We start from the raw sequence: 21386 nt of genomic DNA, 5'->3' as shown, positions 1-21386 counted from the left end.
ATCACCTTTCTCCTCCCTCATTTTTTTGTTAGACCTAATCGCAATCTCCCTTCCCTTCCCCGTCTCCCTAAACGCACGTGGCCGGGCCGCGCCGGCCAAAGCTTGTGAGTCCCTGCCTCTGTGCTATGGGCAGAAAGCTGGAGTTGATGAGTTCTGTTTTCTCCCAAGGACAGTAGTTGTTTGATCAGACTCATGGCTTTTCTCTGCAACGGGCAGTAATCCGACTAATAGGAATGCTTCACTGAGTCATCCCTCCCTTCCACCAGCAGCTCCAGCAGGGAGACCCACCGTGGATATTCCTCATCTTGTCTCTCAGGATATAAAGTAGTCCATTTTTATCTATGCTATAATTGTATAGCTATTTTAAAAGGCTGTATCCATATAATACAAGGAAAAAAACAACTTTTCTGGCTCACCAGCCAAGTCTTCTGTTGTGCTAAGTTCTTTGAGCAGCAAAACAGGAACAGAGATAAATTAATATCCCACCGGGCTGTGTTTGCAACAGTTTTCTGGCATTTGCTTAAGGCTGAATTTTTCTCCATGTAGAGTACTAAAGTGTAAGATGGCGTGTGTAAAACCAAGAACAAATAACATTAATGAAGCGTAAGTTCTCAGCTTGTCTCTGGAAATGAATTATTAAGAGCACCAAAAGAAAGTGATTTAAGAGGCCATGACTAATTTAGTTTTTATTATTTTTATATGAATCACTCATGAGTCTATTGTGGAAAAAGATCAGAGCCGTTTGATCAGTGTGGGGAAATCACTTTCCAAGTGATAGCCATTGTTGGAGGTTTTGCATAATAATAATCTCATTAAATGCTTGGGTACATTTTGTTTTAAAATCCCGTAAACATTATCAGAGAGAGATTTCCAGGACTCTGAGGATCAGGCAGGCTTTTTAAAGCGAGCAGTTGAATTTTCATCGCTGTGTTGGTTGTTACGGAAGTGTGACGGCGTTGATTTCCCTCTAGTGGAAAACCAGTGACACCAACAAGCCCTGGTGCCAGGACTGGCTTTGTCTGGAGGAGGTACCAGAGCTGTGTGAGGAAGGTTCCCAGTTTCCTTGGGCTCTGCTGGGATTGTTCCTTCCAATCATTTAAGACCAGTTTGGTTTTGATTTCCTCAAGTAAATGGAAGTTATTCTGGCCTTCTATTCCAAGGCCAGGCTGGGTGTGACTCTGGGCAGCTGGTGAACCTGCACGTAGCAGGGGGTTGGAAGTACATGATCATTGTGGTCCTTTTCATCCCAGGCCATTCTATGATTCTAATAATAAATAAATCTGAATCTGCCATATGCTGATTTCTCTTTAAAATAAGACCTTATGGGAAACAGCTCCTTTTTGCCAAAATTTCAGAGTGTTTCATTTATATTTCCCCCTCTGTGTCAGAACAACCCCAAGTCCTGTTGGAAAGCTTAATGATAAAGATCTGAAAAGGAAAGCACATGAGTGCCATGGCAGTGTCAGTGGGCTGCCCCAGCACTATGCCTGCTCCCCTTCCCATGTGTCAGAACTGGAGATTTGTGGCATTCCAGCTCTGTAATGCATTGCACCTGAGACAGAACAGGAGCTGGATTTACAAGCAATAGGCGATGTTTTACACATTTCTAAGCGCCGTGTCTCCGAGCAGCAGCAGATTGCATGACCAGGGAATGCATTAGAGAGGAGGAATGGGATAAATAAATATGAAAAATCTTCTGTTTGGAGGGATTGATGCCTTGGGTAATCAGAGGTGATGGAAAGGAAATTCAGTACCAAAAAAGTGCATATCCATTTTCCTGGATCTGCTTAGTTATTTTTTGAAATGGAGTATGTGCAGTGGCAACTTGGGTTGTGTTTTTCACGTTACTGAGCTGTTATCAATTTAAATGCAGGGTGGTGGTTCTTTTAATCTCGAGAAGTTCAAATGTATCCCGAGATCACTTAATCAGCCCTTTGTTTGAAGGGTTGCTGCGAGGTGTAAAAGAAGCTTATGAAGGGCAGAGAACTTTGATTCCAAAAAGGGAGAAAGAGCACAAGATAAACTGCTGGGGGAGTGCATTTGTCTGCTGTCACTACATGACCTCAGCAATTATGAGAAATTATAAACACAGCTTGCTGAATTTTTTTCTTTCTTTATATTATATATATATAATATATAATATATATAATATACAATATATAAAATATATAATGTATAATAAAATATATTTTATTATTATTATATTGTTATATATATTTTAACCCAGAACATGTAACATTATTTTATAACGAAATTCATAAAATTGAGGTAAGGAACATCTTGTCCTTATCTGACCACTTTCCCACAAGGCTTGTTGCTCTGTGGCTCTTAGAAACGTTTCTGCCTCTTGTTCATGCATTTTCATTGCTTCTATATCTTCACAAGGAAATTCAGCTTCAGCAGTAACAGAGGAAAACTGTGCCCCAGAAGTGACTTTCTACCCTTTCTCCTGCTTGCTCGTCCTTTGTCATGGGACTGTACATAAATATGTCTCTGCAGTTTGCCTTCCAGCATTGTGGGGGAATTGTAGGGCAGACCCAGCTCCCAGGGTTGCACAGTACTGTGACTTGGGGCAGCTATGAGATGCTCTGCTTGAAAGGTGTGATAGCTTTAGGGGGTGAAGAATTGTGTTACATCAATTTTATAGATGTTTATTGCTCCTTCTGATTGCTTTCAGGCTTGTGGTGACTTGGGAACTTGGCTTTGCAGACCAAAGCCATCTGGTAAAGTCAAAGCACACAGAAGTGTTTCTTCTGCCTCTTCCAAGCATTAATTCTTCCCATTCCCTTTGCCCATTTCAACCTCTTCCCTCCAGTTCTCCCCTGGAAGCTTTACATGAATGTGTTTGTATGGAGGGGTGGGTTAGAGCCAGAATTGGCTCTAAAAATGTTTTATGGTAAATGGTACTTGAGAACTTTTATTCGAAAAACTTTACCTTTATATAACAGAGTATAAACAGGAGGTGTTTGTGCATAAGAATGCATGCATATGTATCAAATGTAACCGTGAAATCTTCATGCGCTAATTATATCCACAGGGAAACACAGGGAGAAACTGTAAGCTGTAATAAATAAGCGCATGGAAAGAAGCACTGATTTGTTACAGAACTCAGCATTCTTTTCATAGCAACAGAAGTTGCAGTGTTGAACCTAAATTTGGTGATTACGTTTTCCTTCCAACCCCTAATATTGTGGTTCTCGACAACATTGTGGTCTCATGTGAGCTCTAACGTAGATTATTTCCCTTCTGAGCCTGATGTGAAGGGCACAGCATTGCCTAAATCGTATTTGATGGCCTTTTTTAAGTGCTAGAAGACAGAAAATAGTTTTTAAGTGCCATAAACCATGCTTTAACCAACAAAAGCTTCTCTTTACAAGGAAAACGCATTTGGAGAGGAAGAGAATAATCCCATAACCTGGCATCAGTTTGCTTACGTAAGGGTTATTGTATTAAATGTATTACATTAATACACTTGTACACATTGGAAAAAAAGCAGGTTGTCTGTTAAAAGACAATTTCAGAGCACCAACCAAACATTCACAGTATTTTGCTGAGATCTCTTGAAGGAAGCGACACGCTTAGAACTGAAAAGATTGCATTGTACCACTCCATATAAATCATCCCATAAAAGCGGTCGTCCTGCCTTTATTGACCTGAACTCAATCTGAGTTGCTTTGGGCTTAACTTGAAAAACTGTTATTGAGTCCCCTCCGCTGCAGGCATCTTCTCTATCTCGTGCAAATATCATTTGAGCAGGGGTGATAGCTCTTCTGTTTGTGGCTGTTTGTGCACCTTTGCTTTTCAGCAGGAGAGATCTAACTGGCCAGAAAGCAGGCAGATGCTGGAAATGGGAAGTTTTCAGTGTAGATATCTGTGATGTATTGGGTAGCTTAACCTGCTCATTCTAGATACCCAATCTGCCTGACACCCAAAGCAGCACTCATATCTGCAATGCTTTTGGTTATAGATAACAAATTTTGGGCACATCTTTGGATTTGTTCTCATTCAGATCTGTGCATGTGTTTGTGGTCTGCGGTGCTGTCAGAGCAGCAGCACATGATGGGCAGTGGAGAGCAGAAGCAGCACCCTTATTGTGCTTTAGATGTTGTCCCACCTGCAAGTTCTGCCTTGTAGCATGTCTAAAAACTAGGCAAGTCCCCACACTTCCCTTTGCTGCCCCTTTGCTGCTGGGCTTTGGGGAGGAAGACCAACAGAGGGGGATTGTACAAGGAGTGTGACTTTGTCATACCAGCTCTCCAGTGCTCAGCCTGTTGCACTGGTTTCATGCCACCCTGATTTTTAATTGCTTTTTGCTATACTTTTGTGATGAAATTGTGCAAGGAGTTGAATTGAGCATGCTTCATGCATGGAGTTAATTAAGGGAAAATCATTCTTTAAGCTCATTAACTGTTCTTTAAGTATATCCTTCTGGGTTTGCATGAAGGTATGAACATTTGGGAGCTGTTAATGGAATAACAAAAGAAGCTGCTTTGTGTACCCATCAGCGCTTTAAATATAATCTGAAATATATTCCTAATCAGAGCAGTTGTACAAAACACTCAGTGCCCAAACCTCCCTAATAACAGACCTGCACCCTGCTGACAACCAAACATTGCGGTGCAACAGCAGATATGGGAAAGGGAAGTGGGAAAAATAGGATACTTGTCAAGCAGTTAGAGATGAAGGCAGGCTGACTCCAAGGAAGTCTCTCTGAAAGAAAGCCTTTGTCTTTTTCCCTGTCTCCTGCCTGGGATGTGGTCTGAGGGCTGACAAACAGCTTCAGCTCTTCCTCATCAAGTCTCAAGGTTACTGTGTGTTTTCTGAGAACCAGCACGATGCTAAAGGAAGCCTCAACCCGCCCTGAAGTTGTGTGCTGTGCACCTGAGGTTAACGGGTAGATGTTAAATTTCTCTATAAATTAAACAGCTGGAGATTGCTATCTTTTTTTTTTATGTGCAAAAAGCACCTTGTTAACAACCGGCACAAAAGTTCATATTCTCAGATGAGTTACTTTGCCTTACTCTGAAATTGCTGCTCATTTTCTTCTTCGTGTTGATTTATGAACTCTGAAATTTGCTGCTCGGAATTCAGGCTGTGTTCCCAAGCCGTGCTGCTCTCCAAACAACTGAGCAGGTCACCTCCCTTCCCGCGGTGTGTAACACTTTTACTATATAATAAGGTGCCTTTCCTGTCTTTTGTTGCTACAGGATTTTGGAGAAGACGATTCCCTCTACATCACCAAGGTAACAACTATTCACATGGGCAATTACACCTGTCATGCCTACGGCTATGAAGAGCTGTATCAGACCCACATCCTTCAGGTGAATGGTTAGTAAATGGCATGTGTGACAATCCACTGAAAATGTTCCTGTAAGCAAAGCTGCGGGTTAATCTCCTTCGCACAAAGACACGAAGAGCCACGCAACAAATGGGCTTTGTGTAGCAGAGCAAAGGCACCAGCAGTGGGCTCACTCGTGCTATCACACAGGCAATTAGGAAGAAAGGGAGCACAGGGGGATGTGTGTGCCATTGCCTGGGCCATAGCTGGCACTGACAGCTTGTTTTACCATTTGTGTAGCATTTCCATAGAGTTTTAGAGTGGTGTTTCAGAGCTTCTCTTGGACTAATGACTGCTTTTGTTGCTTCAGTACTTCCACCTTCCAGAGAATAATTTCTGTTGCATGAAATAGGCCAGGATATTTAAATGAATACAGCATGGTGTTTCCAAAACTAGTGATCTACCTTATAGCTGTGTACCAGTAATTACTTGGCTGTAGCCAGCTTGGTTCAGCAGAGGGCTGTTCACATCAGCTGAAGGCACAGCCCACTGGGCTGTAAAATGAGGGCAAATGGTTCTCTGAGGGAGAGAACCATGCAGGTTCTCATTCATTCCAGCATCTCATTCAGCCACCTCCCTGGGCCATGTTTGAGCCTGGTGGGACTTTCATTCAGACATTTGCCATCTTTCTTTTGGGCTCAGACTCAGTTGGGCTGAGTTTAAAATTACATTGACTCAAACTGGTGTTTCATGGGGCACTCAGTTTGTGCCCATCCTTCCCCATGCTCAGAGCATGAGACGCATCTCAGCCCTTGCCTGCAGAGTCCCTCTGTGCTGCTTCCCACATCCTACAATGCCACAGGTAATCCAGCCCCTCTGGCTGTGATTGATGTTCCCATTTTGCATCCAGTTCATGATACAGATGTCGCTGCCCTACTCTTTTTTTGGGTGGGAAATGAGAGCGCAAGGGACCAACAAAATCACTGTCCAGCTTGAAACCTCCGCTGACATAAATCCAATCCAGTCTTTACTTCAGTTTTTCCTGCGTTCTGCTATGAAGGTATTGCATCAGCATCTTTGTAGATCCTTTATAGGGAAAATTATTGTTTAGTTACTTCTATAGGTGTGCACACACCTCTACCAAAGAGAGCTTATCAACAGATAACTGCACCCAGTTAACAGAGGCTGATACAGAGGGAAACAGCACAGAGGGACATTCAGGCACTATAGGGAGTGCTCAGATGTTGGGTGTAGGTTTGGCTGCAGCTCAGGCCTTCGGTCATCCCTCCATGCTCCACCCGTAGCGCGTGGCTGGGGAAGAGCACGAAGCATCCTCTTGATTTGAATGAAAACAGACTTAATGTTTCCACATAATAATTTGTCATCTTTTGAGAGAGTAAACTGCAAAATCTCAGCAATACGGGTAACTAGATTGTATGTGCTGCAGCTGGGAAAATAGGTTTCCTTCCTCAAAGTGCTATTTGTTTGATGAATGGCAGCTGAAAGGAAAGCATGCTAACAACTTAATCCTGTTATATTATGTGATATATTATGAGGCCTGAATGGAGTTTAGTTGGCAGGCGACAATGTAGTCTTTATCATCACTGAGAATTTAAGGCTCAAATGCTTTGAAACTAAAACCAGAACGGGAGGAAAGCTGAGGGGAGTGCAGGGAGGGCTGTGCTCATGTTTCATTGCTGCAGTGTGCTTGTGTTTGCTGCTTGGGTTGAACTCCATAGTTGCTCTTTGACTGGAAGTCAACTACTACTGAGTCTACTGAAAGGAGACTGTAGTGAGGTGGGAGTCAGCCTCTGCTCCATGTAACAGTGATAGGGGATGGCTTTATGTTGTTCCAGGGCAGGTTCAGCTTGGGTATGAGGGAAAATTCCTTCTCTGAAGAGCAGTCAGGCGCTGGCACAGCTGTCCAGGGAGTAGGGGTTCACTGTCCCTGTAGGTATTCCAGAATGGGGGGATGTGACCCCTGGGGATATGGTCAGTGGGCATAGGGGTGGGCTGGGGTCCGATGTAGTAATCTTAGAAGTCTCTTCCAACTTGAATGATTCTATGAAAGCTCTGTAGGATGAGAACACTGTTTTAGAGCACCTGGTATTCCCAGGTGAGCCACTAAGCTATGCAGAACCAGGATTTTGCAGTTTGCTGCCCACATCCCCAAGTTCCCCCCTCTCCTGCTGGTGTCATTGCTTCTGCTGATGGTCAGGCTGCAGGGCTGATGGCAGTACAGTGCTGCTCACCCTCAGACACATCCTGAGGCTGAGCAAAACTCAGAAATCCTTCTTGCTTTCTAGAACCATAAAGGACAAATTGAGGAATTTCTCCTGACAGGAGAAGAGGGGAGAAGCTGAGCTGAACTGAGTGAAGATGTAGAGAATCTAAGTATAGTTCATTGTCTCTGTTCAGCACTGGGGACTGTCTCTGTCTGTCTGTATCAGACTAAAAACTCCATCTTCAATGTGGACTTTTTGCTGCTGCTGTTCTGTATTAGACTAAAGCTGTAAGGGGATGTGACAGCAGTAAGTCAGCCAGAACTGGGATGTATCTGCTAGCTTGCCTCCCCCAGGGAGGGGATAATGCACTTCTAACATCAAACAGGCAGTTTGGACTTAGTTTTTGTTTTGTTCTGTTTTATTCTACAAAAAAAAACAATGTGATTCTTTTCTTTCTTTTGAAATAGAGAAAACTCCAAGTTTCTCTATGGGGAATAAGTAGGGAAAGAAGAACCACTTGGAAGCAGTGGGTTTGTTCCCAGTCTTTGCCAAGCTCTGTGTCTGTGCAGGCAGGTCCCCACACTGGGCAAGTTCCAGTTGATTCTGCGCCTTTGGGAGCTGCAGTCCCTCTCCTGGTATCTTCTGATCCTTTTTGTACTGTCTGGCTCATTGCTGAGGCTCATAGCTTCAACTTATAAGATCTTCTCCTTTTCTTGCCTTTTTTCTCCTTAAAATAATCCAGTCCTGGCCACACACATCTTCTTTGCATGCTTTTCTTTCTGACCTAGCTGAAGTGGGGGGGAAAAAATGGTTTTGCTCAAAATGCTTAACGCCATGCAATGCTTCCCTTGTATCCACATCTAAGCATGTAGTATCAGGTGAAACATGCAGTTATTGGGCCTCTGAGGTAGCTGCCTGGGCAGCTATGTGAACAGTGCCGTCCTGGTGCTCCTGTGCAAACATCTGAGCAAACCCACTGAAATATTTATCAGAACCTTTAGCACAGGGCTGCAGGAAGCAGTGCTTGGTGTGCAATATTCATCAGGACTTGCTCAGCTCTTCTGGGATCCCACAAATAACACAGGCAGACCCAGAGGCTCCTGTGGACAAACCAAGGTGAGAGCACTGCTAAGCAGAAAACATGAGATTCACCACGTTAGTTGGCCCAAACCATTGGATGGTGTCTTCTGGGCAAGAGGCACAAAGCACAAGTAACATGTGGTGGGATACCTTTAGGGTGGGCTAATTGACCTTAGCTTTCCCAGCAGTTACAGCATATAAGTCAGTGAGTTTATAGTTGTGGCCAGTTGTGTGTGTGGAAGAAACAAACCCATTGAAAGGCAGCACTGAGTTTAAGAATGAAGAATTCATCTTGGGTGCTGATCAGGAAAAGTGAAGAATAGGAGGCAAATTATGTTCTCTCCTGTGTATGGATATTGCTTGGGAAATGTGTTCAGCGTGCACCGACTGTAGGGAGGAAAGGCCATTTATCACTTTCAAGAGGAAAAAGAGTTGGTGAGAATAAAGAATCTCATAAAATTGTAATCAACTATGAAAATTGATAGTTTGCAAACCAAGAGACTGCTGAGTGTGGGGCCTCGTTTTCCTTCATCCTTGCACTCTGCAAAACATCAGCATAAATCAGAATATTGTATTCCTTGAAACCAGTTGGATAGAAAAGGTAATTCAATCTTCAGCCCAATCTCCAATAGGACAAGTTTTCGAATAACAGAGATGTTTCAAACCCATATTTTGTTCATGTGGCATTTCAAGAGAAAATACGTAACACTGCAAACTCCTTTCAAATCATAAATGGGAAGATTAAACCATCTGAAGTGAATGATTAATGCATTAATTTAAATAACCGCTGCAGTATATGGGTGCAGCAGCAGCAGCATATGTGTCTTTAGGGCTTGATAGTGCTATTTGTACCCACCGTGTGCTGTATCACCTGAGCTGTGTTTTACTGCAAGGAACTGTAAGGAAGGGACTACTCAGTATGCAGTAATAGGCAACCTACCTAATCTCCTACTTGTTCGAGTGCCTGTTTTTTTTTCCTTCCAACTTTGCTTAAGATAATAGCCTTTTTATATTGCCTTTGGCTGCAGGCACTGTAATGGTTAGTAAAGATATATATTCACCAAGGGAAATAGCAAAGGGTAATCCATATATTCCAAAGTCTGGAGCTGAAATCTTTGCAAGTTTAAAGTAAAATGTGCTTACTTGGAATGTATTAATTTGTAACAAGGACAATAAAAATGCATTCTGCAGTTTGCTGTTATCGCAAGGCAGTTGCATGCAGTAATTTACCTGTGCAATGAATTATGCAAGACAAGTAAGGAGAAATAAAAAGTTTTAAAATGAAAGGAGCAGGAGAATGATAAGAAAGCAACAACAGAGGTGCAATGCATTTTTTTGCAAGGTGTAAACAAGCAGTCTCCTTAGTAATCACTATTGAAAAGATGCACACCTTGCTGTACTTTCAAGTACTGCCAGTTTTCACTGAGAATGTTGATGCAGTGTCTGGGACCCCCGAGCTACGCTGTGTGATATGAGTTCCTTCTGGAGAGTTAGGGAAGCTCTCTGGAACACTGAGCACCATTTAGTTTCACTGGGGTTTGAGAATCTCACTGGCTCAAGTCTTGTGAAATTCTTCTTAATGAGGTTTCTCTAGAAGACAAACCATGTGCTTGTTATTGTACTGAGGGGCATGACTTAATGGGACAATGGTGATGGGGCTGGATGGCTGGACCGGATGATCTTGGGGTGTTTTCCAACCTTGGTGATTCTGTGATTGATCTCTGAGCCTCAGTAAATTATGTAGGCTTTCAGTGGACTTTAGTCCTAAATTAGTTTTAAAAATGCTCTTAGTAGCAAACAGGTCTCATGTAAAACTGGCACTGGCTGCAGGACCTTCGTACAATTCTGTCGAAGTGGATGAAAATGAATTTCTTGCTGTACCTGGAGATATTTGCTCATAGATACTGAAATTAACTTTCCAAGGTACGGCAGGAATCACATGCTCCCAACTCAGTCTTATTCACCCAAACCACGTGGATGCTGCATCTCATATTGATGCACAGAGCAGCTCCGGCTGTTCTGGCTACAGAGCTTAATCTGCTCTTCTCCCACTCCATTGGGCACTTCCTGAAGTCGGGAGGAGCATCAGTCCTGACAGTAATGGCAGAAAGAGAAAGTAAAACAAATCCAACAGTGAGTGTTTTTATTTAGAAACTGCATACACAATTAAAAAATAAAAGGCTTTTGACTTTTTGGTATCCTGATTAAAAAGCTCTCATGCAGTTCTGTACTGACTGCCGTGCTTCTTACAGCATGTTTCCTTTGCTTTGTAAACAAAGGAAGAGGAAGAAAAGGAAGTAACTCCACATGGCCACCACAGAAGTGGGATTTAAAGACATGCCTTTGCTAAATGTCCTCATTTTTTTTTTGCTTCCCAGTTGCCTCCAGGCGTTTTCTCTCAGATTACACTTGAACAATCCCTCTCTTTTAAAGCTATAAAAACAAGTAGACTTGAGGGCTTTCTGTCATGGCTGATTTCGTTCCAAGTATTAACCAGAGCTGATGACTCAGTGCTTTTTTTAAGCAGCTGGTAGGTTAGACGGGGGTAAAATACGTCTCTCTCTGGTAAGGCTCATAAAAAAACAGAAATAGAAAGATGTAAAGTGTGTTCTAGTGAGAGTAATTATTCAAACTATCCCCAGATGGATATATGGATATATAGCATGCTGCAAACACAGATTTCATTTTATTCTAAAGCAACTGTTGAGTGCATTTAATTTTGTCAGTCCTGTAACCGAACGATGGGCTATGTAAAAGCACAGTAGGGAGTTCGGTACTTTAAACTTCCACTGGAAAACATTAGTTTGTTGTTGACTCATTCTGGCTTTGCAGTGCCCTCCATCCACACTCACATTCTCCTTGACCCTCTGCCAGCCCCTCTGTCAACTCAGTTATAGAGCAGAGCAGGTCAAGACCACCATCAGCACTGCTAACTTGGAGGGTCCTGGCCTTTCTGTTCTCCCCAGAATTTTATCACTGAAAAATTCTAATCAGTTTAATTCTTGAATATGTGTGCCCTGGGAGTGCCAGGAGGAGCACTGTGGAGAGAACGTGAGAGTATTGTTAAGAAATAGTTAATGAGAAGTATTAAGTCTGGTTGGTTTGAGCAATAAAGCAGCATGATTGAAAATCAATGGACTTGTCTGAAATGGTAATATAATTGGTCGTTCTGCCAATTTAGTGTATTAAATGGTTCGGAAGCAGCTTCCCGAAACAAGGTAAGTCACAGTTTGAAAGTCTCTCAGAAAAATAAATAATTAACACTGTATTTGTTTAGAATAACAGGTAGTAAATATATAGGCCATTTTCTTACGCGTATTTATTTAAAATGTTGAATCGTGGTCTGTTTAATAGCAAAATAATGGGCAGGGCCCAAAATCCTCCCTTAAAAGGATTCAATAAAATTTAAACTTTAATTTTTCACTGTATGAATACCTTGCTTAGGTGTTAATCCAGCTTCACCAATGCTCAATCAGTCATTTAACGAAGGCAGGCCAGAGTGGCCTAAATACCACATCCAGTATCCAAATTGTTCCTTGGCGTTGCTTTATTAGTTTGTTCTCTTCTGTTATTTCACATGTTCTGCTCCAAGCTGGGCTGTAGCTTTGAGCTGAGAGCCATGGGCTGAGCTCAGCATCTCCATTCTATGTCCCTGCAGTGCCGCCGGTGATCCGTGTCTACCCGGAGACGCAGGCACAGGAGCCTGGCGTGTCGGCCAGCCTCAAGTGCCACGCCGAAGGCATCCCTAATCCCCGAATTACCTGGCTGAAGAATGGCATGGATATTGTGCCAAAACTATCCAAACAGCTCACGCTCCTAGGTAAGAACGGAATTGTGGTTAATTAAAGTATTGTAGATGGGGATTACAGAGGATTATTTTGCAGTTTAAACTGGAAGTTCTTGTACTTTCACTAAGCCACGGTTGCTGAAAATGGTGTTACAAACCCCCTGTTCTTCCTTCTTATCTTTTTCTCTGGTGAATTTTCTCTGGAAATACAGTATTGATTGATGTAAGTGGTATCAGTGCTCTGTTAAAAGACACTGCTCCTGATTCTCGCAGCCTTTCCTTCTGCGTATGTCTTTGCACATCAGAGGAACCGTGCATTAAATCGTTTGTTCGGGTCTGAGGCATTACATGGTTTTTTCGGGCATAACGACTATGCAGAGTGCAGTTGTGCTGAGAATCAGCATGTCTTCTCTCAGCCACCTTCTGTTGGCCCCTATATTGCAAAATATATCTACTGAACCAAAGGATATCTAACAAGGCATACCTTTACCTTAATGTCTGCCCTTGGGATTTATCTTTGTTCATTTCTGGCACAAAATTTGTACATGTTGACAGACAGAAGCACCACAGCAGCTCTCATAAGAGTTCCCCGAAAGCTGCTGCTGAGGGAGTGGGAGCACCAAGCTGGGATGGAGCCGGATAGCAGCGATCAGGAGCTCTGCTCATGGATATCTCTCTTGCAGCAAATGGGAGTGAGCTCCACATCAGCAGCGTTCGGTATGAAGACACTGGTGCCTATACCTGCATTGCTAAGAATGAAGTGGGAGTGGATGAGGACATATCTTCACTTTTCATAGAAGATTCCGCAAGAAAGACCCGTAAGCTTCATTTACCATACATTTCTTTCTTTAAGGCATATTTGAAGTGAGATAGTGCACATGCAATGTAAGAATTTAATCCATTGCATGCATTACGTGGGGCTCTGACTCGTAAGGATCGGTTTTGAGAAGGAATTGTGTAGGGAAGGTAAAAACCACTTGTGCAGCACCGCGATGCCTTTCATGTGCCAGAATTGTGCTGATATGGGTAACAACTTGACTGAGGTAATGAACTGGCAGTATTTTTAGATCAAAGTGCCATATTTGTAGAACAAGATACAGTTTCAGAAATAACATTTTATTGTCTTTATATGAGACCTTTTCAGCCAGTTGCAAGTTGAATTTCTCAAATATTTAGATGCTTGAAAGGTGTTTGGATTGGATTATATATTTTGTCTTTATTTACATCTCTAACTAGTAAAATAGGTTTCCCTTGGCATGAAATTATCTTCCACTTCAGAGATAAATGTTCTCGCAGCAACTCCTCTCTGCGTATCTCCCACTGGAGTGTGGCACTTTTACCTTGTCTGTGCTGTCCCCAGAAAACAATTAATGAAGGAGGTGATTAGTTGTCCCTGTGGAAAAGCTCATAGAGGCCTTGAGCCTTCCTAATTCTGCTGCCTTAACTACCTGGGAGATTGCCTGGGTTGCTGGTGGTACTAAAAGTCTGGGTGCAAATATGATTTTTGCTATTTTCTGGCTGTTAATACAGAAGTTGGCCATAAATATGCATTCTCCTGGCAATTCTTCGGGAAATAAATTCCTTTCCTCATTAAACAGATTTATGTACTCTTGTTAATATCATGAATACTTGAGCAAGGAAAATTACAGTATGTTGAGAAATAATTGGATGTATCCTAAATAGAAATTCAAATGTAGATGTAGGGTCTGAATCCTAAAAGAAAATGCAGCTCTTACATGAAATTCAGAGAAGAAATGCTGCAAAGCGTGTAGCTGCCATAACTGCCCATCTCTGGCTTCTGAAAGATGTCGTGTGTGCTCATTGGGACTGTAGCATAGTCACAGCCTGTACCGTACCCCCAGTTACATTTGGAGATGGCATCTTCAGTTCTGTAAGGCTTTGATCTTTGCACAGGCTGAAGTTGTCTTCCTGTCAGTAAGGATTTTGCCCGTGTCGTAGCTTCAGAATTGCCTCTAAGCAGAGCAGATGTGTTTTGAACTAAGTGCCTGTCCTGATGGTTTGCTGTGTTGGGATGAATGTTACGGACTTTTCACAAGCTAAACAGTTCATTTAAACTTGAATATTAATCCAGTTACTTGCTACGATGAAAATTTTGACATTGCTTTGTTGTTGTTTTTTTTTTTCTTTTCCTTGATTATTTTCTGGCTTCCCCAATTTTCTGATGCTGCAGTTGCAAACATACTGTGGCGAGAGGAAGGTACTACAGTAAAGTTCTTTTGTCGTAGTGATAATGTGCTTGTCTGCTTTAGTAATTCCATGATGGGCCATTCTCCACTGACCTGCCACTAACTCTGCCAATGTTTGCAGTTACCAGATTACGTACAGAGCAGAAGTTTAAGAGCTAATAAATATTCAATTGAGAGGTATAGCTCCAGCGATATCAATCCTGCTGATAGCTTCTTATGTTTTCCCACCGTGAAATAATAATAGATAAAAAGAAAATATATAAAAATGCGATTTTTTATAGAAACTGCCACCAAAGCAAGTAGCCTGAGATTCTCAAGCTACATTAACAATTACACAAGTGTCAGAAGTGCTCCCAAATTACCATAATCGAACAAGTAAGGCATAAATTCAATACGCTGCATTTGTAAGCAAACAATTCAAGCCCTTTCTCCTCAGTAGCATGTATTGATGTTTACTAGGTGAGCAACAAAATTGTGTTCTTGTCTGTTAAGCAGAAAAAAATCCCTCAAGTTTTACTTCCCTCTGTCCTTTAAATCGATGCAGGGTAAAGGGTGCCCCGTTTCTCCTTGTTTTAATTGGCAGTTAAGATCTTCAGTTTGATTAAATTTATAGCGTGCCCTGCACAAGGTCAACATCTGCGTATCTTGGAAGCTAAATGAGAAGCAAAGCATCCTAAACAGCTAATTGACTCAAATATACTGTGGAGGCACCTGAAGTCAGAACTGATTTGATTTCGTATGCACTAGTACTGTGAATGTTTCTAAAACACACAGTGAGATGCCCACAGTGGGCATCCTGCAGGGAGATGGCTCTTGCATTGCTCAAGGAATGCAGGCATAAGCTGCTGCTTAGCTCTGCCACAGGCATGTGGGGCAGCCAGGACCTTGTAGCCCTTCCAGCCCTTGGAGGTCTCTGTGCACATCAGAGCTGCCTGCTGCTAACACCCTTCCATCCAGGTGATTGCTTACGAATGGGCTTTGAAGACCATTTCATAAGAAACATCTGCATCTACCCAAATGAGAGCTGTGCTCCATGCGTTGGCTTGGAACTCTGATTTGCTCAGATGGTTTTGGGAGAAGAAGGAAAGTGCCAGCCCTCAGTGCTGCCCCAGTATGCACCTGAGGTCCTACTGACAGTGCAGGTATGTGCACCCAACCCAGTGCAGCCAGCTGGAGGCCATATGAGACAGTTTTCCAGCTTTTATCCCCAAATATGCCACCTGCAGGTGCCTGATACATGGCCCCAAAGAGTGCCTTTATACTTAAAGTGGCATTCCAGGCACTAAGAACTGCTATTTCCCTTCTGCTTAGAAGTTAAATCTTAGTGCCTCTAATCATCCCTTGTGCTCCTTTTTAAAGAAGGTAGTTGGATAACCCTATCAGATGTAGAAGTATAGCAGTGCTCAAAGAAAACTAAAAAGTTGGTTGCAAAAACTCTTAATATAATTTTACTTAACAGTTTGGACTTAATGCTTATCAACCTTGCTCATTTTTAATAAATTATGAGCAATTCACATGGAAAACACAGGCTCTGAGAGCAGATTTAGTGTTGATTTAGTGTTGATGTTCCTAAGCAATTGAGCATCTTTAAAGGAGGTTTATTCCCCACTACATTCTGTAGTATTTGTTCTGTACCTCCATCCCAGGCAAAGGATCCACTGAATGGAATTCAGCATGTGAAATGTGGCACAGAGAAAGCCAGGAGGGAAGAATTGTGTCTCTGTTATTGCATTTTAACATATTCCATCAATTCTGTTAAAATGAAAGTGTCTGTGTAAACAAGGGAAAGTATTAACAGATGAGTTGGTAGACTTCAGCTCCTTTTAAATGATCACATCCTCACGGCACAACACCTGTGTCAGCTAAAGCCCTTAGGAAGATCCCACTCAGAGCACTGCATAGAACAAGCTTTTGCTGCAGGTCAGGGTTGTATCACAAGTAGACGATCACTTGAAGTCAGTCTATCAGTCTGTCCTCAACACTTTTCATAGACCACACACAAGGAAAGCTCCAGAAGTGAGCACACATACATGACCTGCCAGTTAAACATGAGACTGGAAGCTCATGTAATATTTATTCAGTATGCAAGCAAGTTCTTAGTTTTGGACATAAAAAGCTATGAATACCCCAAATGTAAAGTAGAGATTTGTTTTCATGCCAACGATCATTTTTGCAGTGCATGTTGCTTTCTTTATTCCTGGATAACAGGAGCCTATCATGTCAGCAGGCAGCCATCAGTTACATAAAGGCAATGCACTTAAAAAGCTGAAAGCCTTTTAGTTACCTTATGTAAGTTCTAAAATACTTCAAGCATTTAGATTAAACTGAGGAGAATTATGCACAGATTGGATCAGAGGAGAGTATTCCCCAGTGACAAATTCGCCCATCTTAGGTGGAACTCTATTCCTTAAATAAGGAGAGCTCTTACTGTTAGCATCATTTGAGCCAGAAGGTGCCCTAGAGAGGACATGTTCTGCTGATTCCCACGGGCTTGTTCATGTTTATACCCCAACCGAGAATTGGCAAATACCTTTCAAGTTGCAGCAGATTAGTTTGCCTAGCAAAAAGCCTGCTTTGTTTAAAAATCAGTGTGAAGGTTATTACCGAATGCAGAAGCGTGTTGATTTCATTCCATAAGCTCTGACAAGGGTGCGCCCTCAGTGTACCGCGATGCTATTAGGAAATGGTGTCCAGGCACCAGGAAAACTTGCGCTTGTTTTATTCCAAAATAAGTGGTGGGACTTGCCCAATCAAAACCTACTGAGGTGAAATCATTAGAAAAGTAATTATGTGACAAATGAAGGCCTTAATTCTGAAATACACACTCATTGTATTTGGAGCATCAGATAACCACGCTGCTATCGTGCATGAAAATAACGATGAGCATCTTCACAATGGTCATAGTTTGTTGCCTGCCTGTTTCCACTTGTTAGGATTAAAACCTTTTCCTCATGGAAGTGTGTGCACTCATTCCAGGTGGGGCCAAGCTCTGCCCTCTGATGTGTTCACTCAAATCCCATTCCAGCAGGTGGGAGCTGTGTGCATGCTGCGAGTGCAGATTTTGGTCCAAAATGCCCCAGTGAAAATGCTTTAACATTATACTCATAAAATGAGCCCTCAGCTAATAAGGTAACTTAGTCGTCAATGGGAGTTCATTGCCTTTTTTCTCTGTGCATGATCCCTCTTGTGGCATCACATCTGAGGATCCCACCTCCCGGTGCCCAAACCAGGGTATTTCTGTGCTGTGTTGTAGAGAGACTCAGCTTCAACATTGTCCAAACAGCAAGCATCTGATGCTGAGAAGTTGTACTCTGAAGCCACTTATTTGGCACTAATAGAGGGGTTTTTTGAGTTAAAAAACCCTCCTAGCATCACTAAACTCAATAAAATTCTCCAAACAAGACATTTATCCAAATTATGCGTGTTTATACTGTGAAGTTTTGCTATGATTTGCCTCAATCCTGCAATCCACCTCGGAGAGAAGTGAGAAACTCTGTAGGCAGCTGCCACCACAGGCCTAGCTGAAGGCACTGTGACGTTCAGACCCGTAGAACTTATTTCTCCATGCTTAAAATATAATTAACAAGAAATTACAAATTATCAGCACACTGTTGGCAGATAAGTACACTATCAACATCACTGGGGGTGACAGCGGTCATCGCAAATGTTTATTGGTGATGGTACCCAAAATAATTTAAAAACAGAATAAAAGAAATGAGGCCTGGATCTTTTGAACTCAAGTGTTGGAAAAGATCCCAAACATTTCTTAAAGGTGCACATTTCTGCAACTGCATGTAGCTGAAGGACTAAATTGTCAGTGGTTCACAACATTTCTGCATGGCGGAAATGAGAAAGCGTGACCTAAGAGCAAAGCAGTGACAGGCAGCTCCCCAAAGCTCCTGGAATGCCCCCGTTGTGGATAAATGAGTGCTATTGCAATGCTGAAGTACTCCACATTTGTGAATTACAACGTTTCAAAAATGCATTCGTTTTGGTGGCTATTGTTGAGTTTGAGCAAGTAGAGGAGAGGTTTTTATTTGTGGCCAGCATTTAAGCGCATGCATTTGCGTGGTGTGAGAAGTTAACTGTGACAGGAAACCATTGGATTAATTTCAGCTTAAACTTCTAAGTTCTCAAATTTTTAGCCACCTCTACTAATGAACTCGGAGCTATTAATGAAACAGAGCCACCATCTGAGTCAGTTGCAGTGTCGAAGGGGCTGTGTGACCCACATCCCGCTGTGTACATCCATGTAGAGCTGAGCGGTGACGTTCGTGCACAGCTGCAGCCACCAAGGCAATGCATTTTTGAAGGTGTCTGTACCTCTTCACTCCTTGAAGCCCTCGTTGTGACATGAAATTTGATTTTGTGAATGCACCGACTGCATCTGAATGACTGACTTTTATGTAAGGTGGTTTTTGATGGGGGAGGATACATACAGAAAAAATTCTGCTTCTTTTGCTTTATTTCCCTTCCAGGCCTGAGCGTTGGGAATATGTTCTATGTCTTTTCTGATGATGGGATCACAGTACTTCAGCCAAACGAATGTGAAATCCGGAGGCACATCAGGCCCGAGGAGAGAGTCTTCTCCAGTTATGTAAGTCCTGCAGCTGGGAAATGTTTCTTAGTCTCTTGAAAGGTTGTTGTTGCCTCAAAGGTTGGAGCTTGGTGGGCTTCACGTGGCATCCCTGGGGTGCATTATCTCCTCTTGAAAATTAAGAGTCCTCCACGTAGAAGTGTGGGATCAATTTCCCAGATTAAAGCACAGCAGGGAGGCAAGGAGGGATGTGGCCTCCAGGAAGCCAAGTGATCCCAATGACCTGTGCGTGTGTACTGCACAGAAACACATTGTGAAATATTATGCCTCCTTAAGGGACAGGCTTAAGAGATGCTTTCTTAATCACTCCTTTGCTTAGTTTTATGAGAAGATCCAGTTAATGGAGCTGAGCATGTGGTTCCTTTCTGAAGAAAAGGGCTCAGCCTTGCTTTCAGTTCTTGGTAGAATAACAGGGAATATCATGGTTGTGAGCCCTGCAGGCCAGGTCAGGCACTGCTGCCGTGGGTCACCATCTTCTTGTGTATCTGCATTCAGTGTTCATTTAAGTTGCATGTGTTTGTGGTTGGCAATGGGTTAATTTGGGTTTGTTGGGTTTTTTTTCCACTGACGTATTGATGAACTTGACTGGAAACCCACCGATGCTCACCCCAGGACTGACCTTTAGCATAAACTTAATAATATTAACCCACACTTCAGCTGTTACTGCAGACAGGTGTACACACCTTGTGTTTCCTTTTCAAAGAGCTGTAAATATCGAAGGGGCGGTTCTGGAGAAACAGTGTAGGAACTTTTAGTTTGTTTGCTATTGGAAGCGCAGCAAAGCAGTGCAGCAGAAAGCTGGGGTTGAGCTCTCCTTGGTGAGGTGGGTTCTGTGGCTGAGGAGCTCCCAGTACTGCTGGGGATGAGGAGAGCATTCCAGAGCCTGTTTGCTGCCTTTGCAGCATGCTGTACCTTGCTGTAGTATCACTTCATCCCTTGCATGAGGCCTCCAGCAAATTCTTGACAGGGCTGTGTTGCTTGCAGGTGCAATCTCTGTGTCCCCACTCAGTGCTCTGACACAGACTTGGTGGCTTGCTTTTGTTTCTGCAGCCTCTTGCTCTGAACAAGCTCTGCTGCTCCATTTGCTTACCCCCTGGGGCAGTGTTATCATTTAAAGTGACCTAGCTGCTCTGCTGACAGGATTTAAACCCAATACTGGTGCTGTTGTACACGTTCCCTTTGGTTTATCCTTTCCACATCACAGCCGGGTCCAACACAAATGCTTGTTCCTATAATGTATCTCAGCAGAAGAGAAAGTCAGGAGAAGGAAAAAGATTCTGGTGAGATCATGCATCACTTTTCCTACTTGGGGTCTCAGCGAGCTCCCACAGAAACTAGTACAGATTTTGCACAGGGCTCAAAGAATGGAAGATCCACAACAAAATAGGGCACAAAGCAGCTGAGATCAGAGTTTGGTCCAAGGCATCAGAGTTTGGTTCCATTGGAACAGAGGAAGTTTGTATGTATGTCAGAGCCACATCCGATGGGACCCTGCCTGCTTTGTTTCCATGTCTTTGTTCACAGCCATCACGGAGTGGGCTCTCCTGAGCTGAAAATGAAGAACGTATGAAAAAATATAAAGCTGCAATTTAGTTAATATAAATGCTGACAGCACTGCTAGCCTCGATAAACCAGGGTGTCCTTCAAAACACAGATCCACAGACAACATCATCATTTAAATGCAGTGTGTGTCTGCCAGAGGTCTGGCTGCGTGGTGTCCTGGGGCAGAGCCAGGCTGCAGCGCAGTGCCGCGCCGAGTAATTATTTTACGTTATCCAAGAAAGGAAATAAAATAATAATAATACAAAAAGCCATCCCGAAACCCCATGGAAATGTTTTCTGCGGTTTTCAAAGCCAAACTTCATACCACTCCAGACTCTGAACTTGCAGAAATTAAGCTGCTTTTCCTCTTTTTTGTTTCCACAGGAGGAGATCTGTCCCAGAGTGGAAGGGGAAGGAACTCAGTCCTGCCTCTGGGCCTCCGCAGTCAATGTTCGAGACAAGTACATCTATGTGACACAGCCTAAGCAGAACAGAGTAATGATCATCGACACCCAGACACAGAAAGCCATGCAGGTACTTACAAGGGGAGCTCTTCATTAACTGGTGGCAAAAGTCTGCTGTGGGAAAACAAAAGTAGGCTTCTGCCTTGTGGATCTGACATTGCTCTGCATGATGCTGCACCTGTTGTTTTCACCCATGAGGTCACACT

The 21386-nt window shown here is 42.8% G+C and overlaps 1 protein-coding gene across 6 annotated transcripts in view; it reads left to right on the top strand.

Moving 5' to 3' along the window:
- Positions 1-21386, top strand: part of FSTL4 (follistatin like 4) — a 182254-nt gene that overhangs the window by 151972 nt on the left and 8896 nt on the right. For 4 of the 6 annotated variants that reach the window (XM_015875592.2, XM_032447431.1, XM_015875593.2 and 1 more), the window contains 6 exons: positions 5208-5328; positions 12242-12403; positions 13054-13188; positions 14562-14588; positions 19056-19174; positions 21101-21250. In XM_015875592.2, coding sequence (XP_015731078.1) covers positions 5208-5328; positions 12242-12403; positions 13054-13188; positions 14562-14588; positions 19056-19174; positions 21101-21250 — 714 coding nt within the window. The remainder of the gene's footprint in view (positions 1-5207; positions 5329-12241; positions 12404-13053; positions 13189-14561; positions 14589-19055; positions 19175-21100; positions 21251-21386) is intronic. The other 2 variants (XM_032447432.1, XM_015875595.2) reach the window with 1 other exon arrangement.

Source organism: Coturnix japonica, chromosome 13 (genome assembly GCF_001577835.2).
Source record: "Coturnix japonica isolate 7356 chromosome 13, Coturnix japonica 2.1, whole genome shotgun sequence".
Taxonomy (NCBI): Eukaryota; Metazoa; Chordata; class Aves; order Galliformes; family Phasianidae; genus Coturnix; species Coturnix japonica.
Note: the sequence above shows the minus strand (reverse complement) of the source record. Positions and strands in the feature narration are given on the sequence as shown.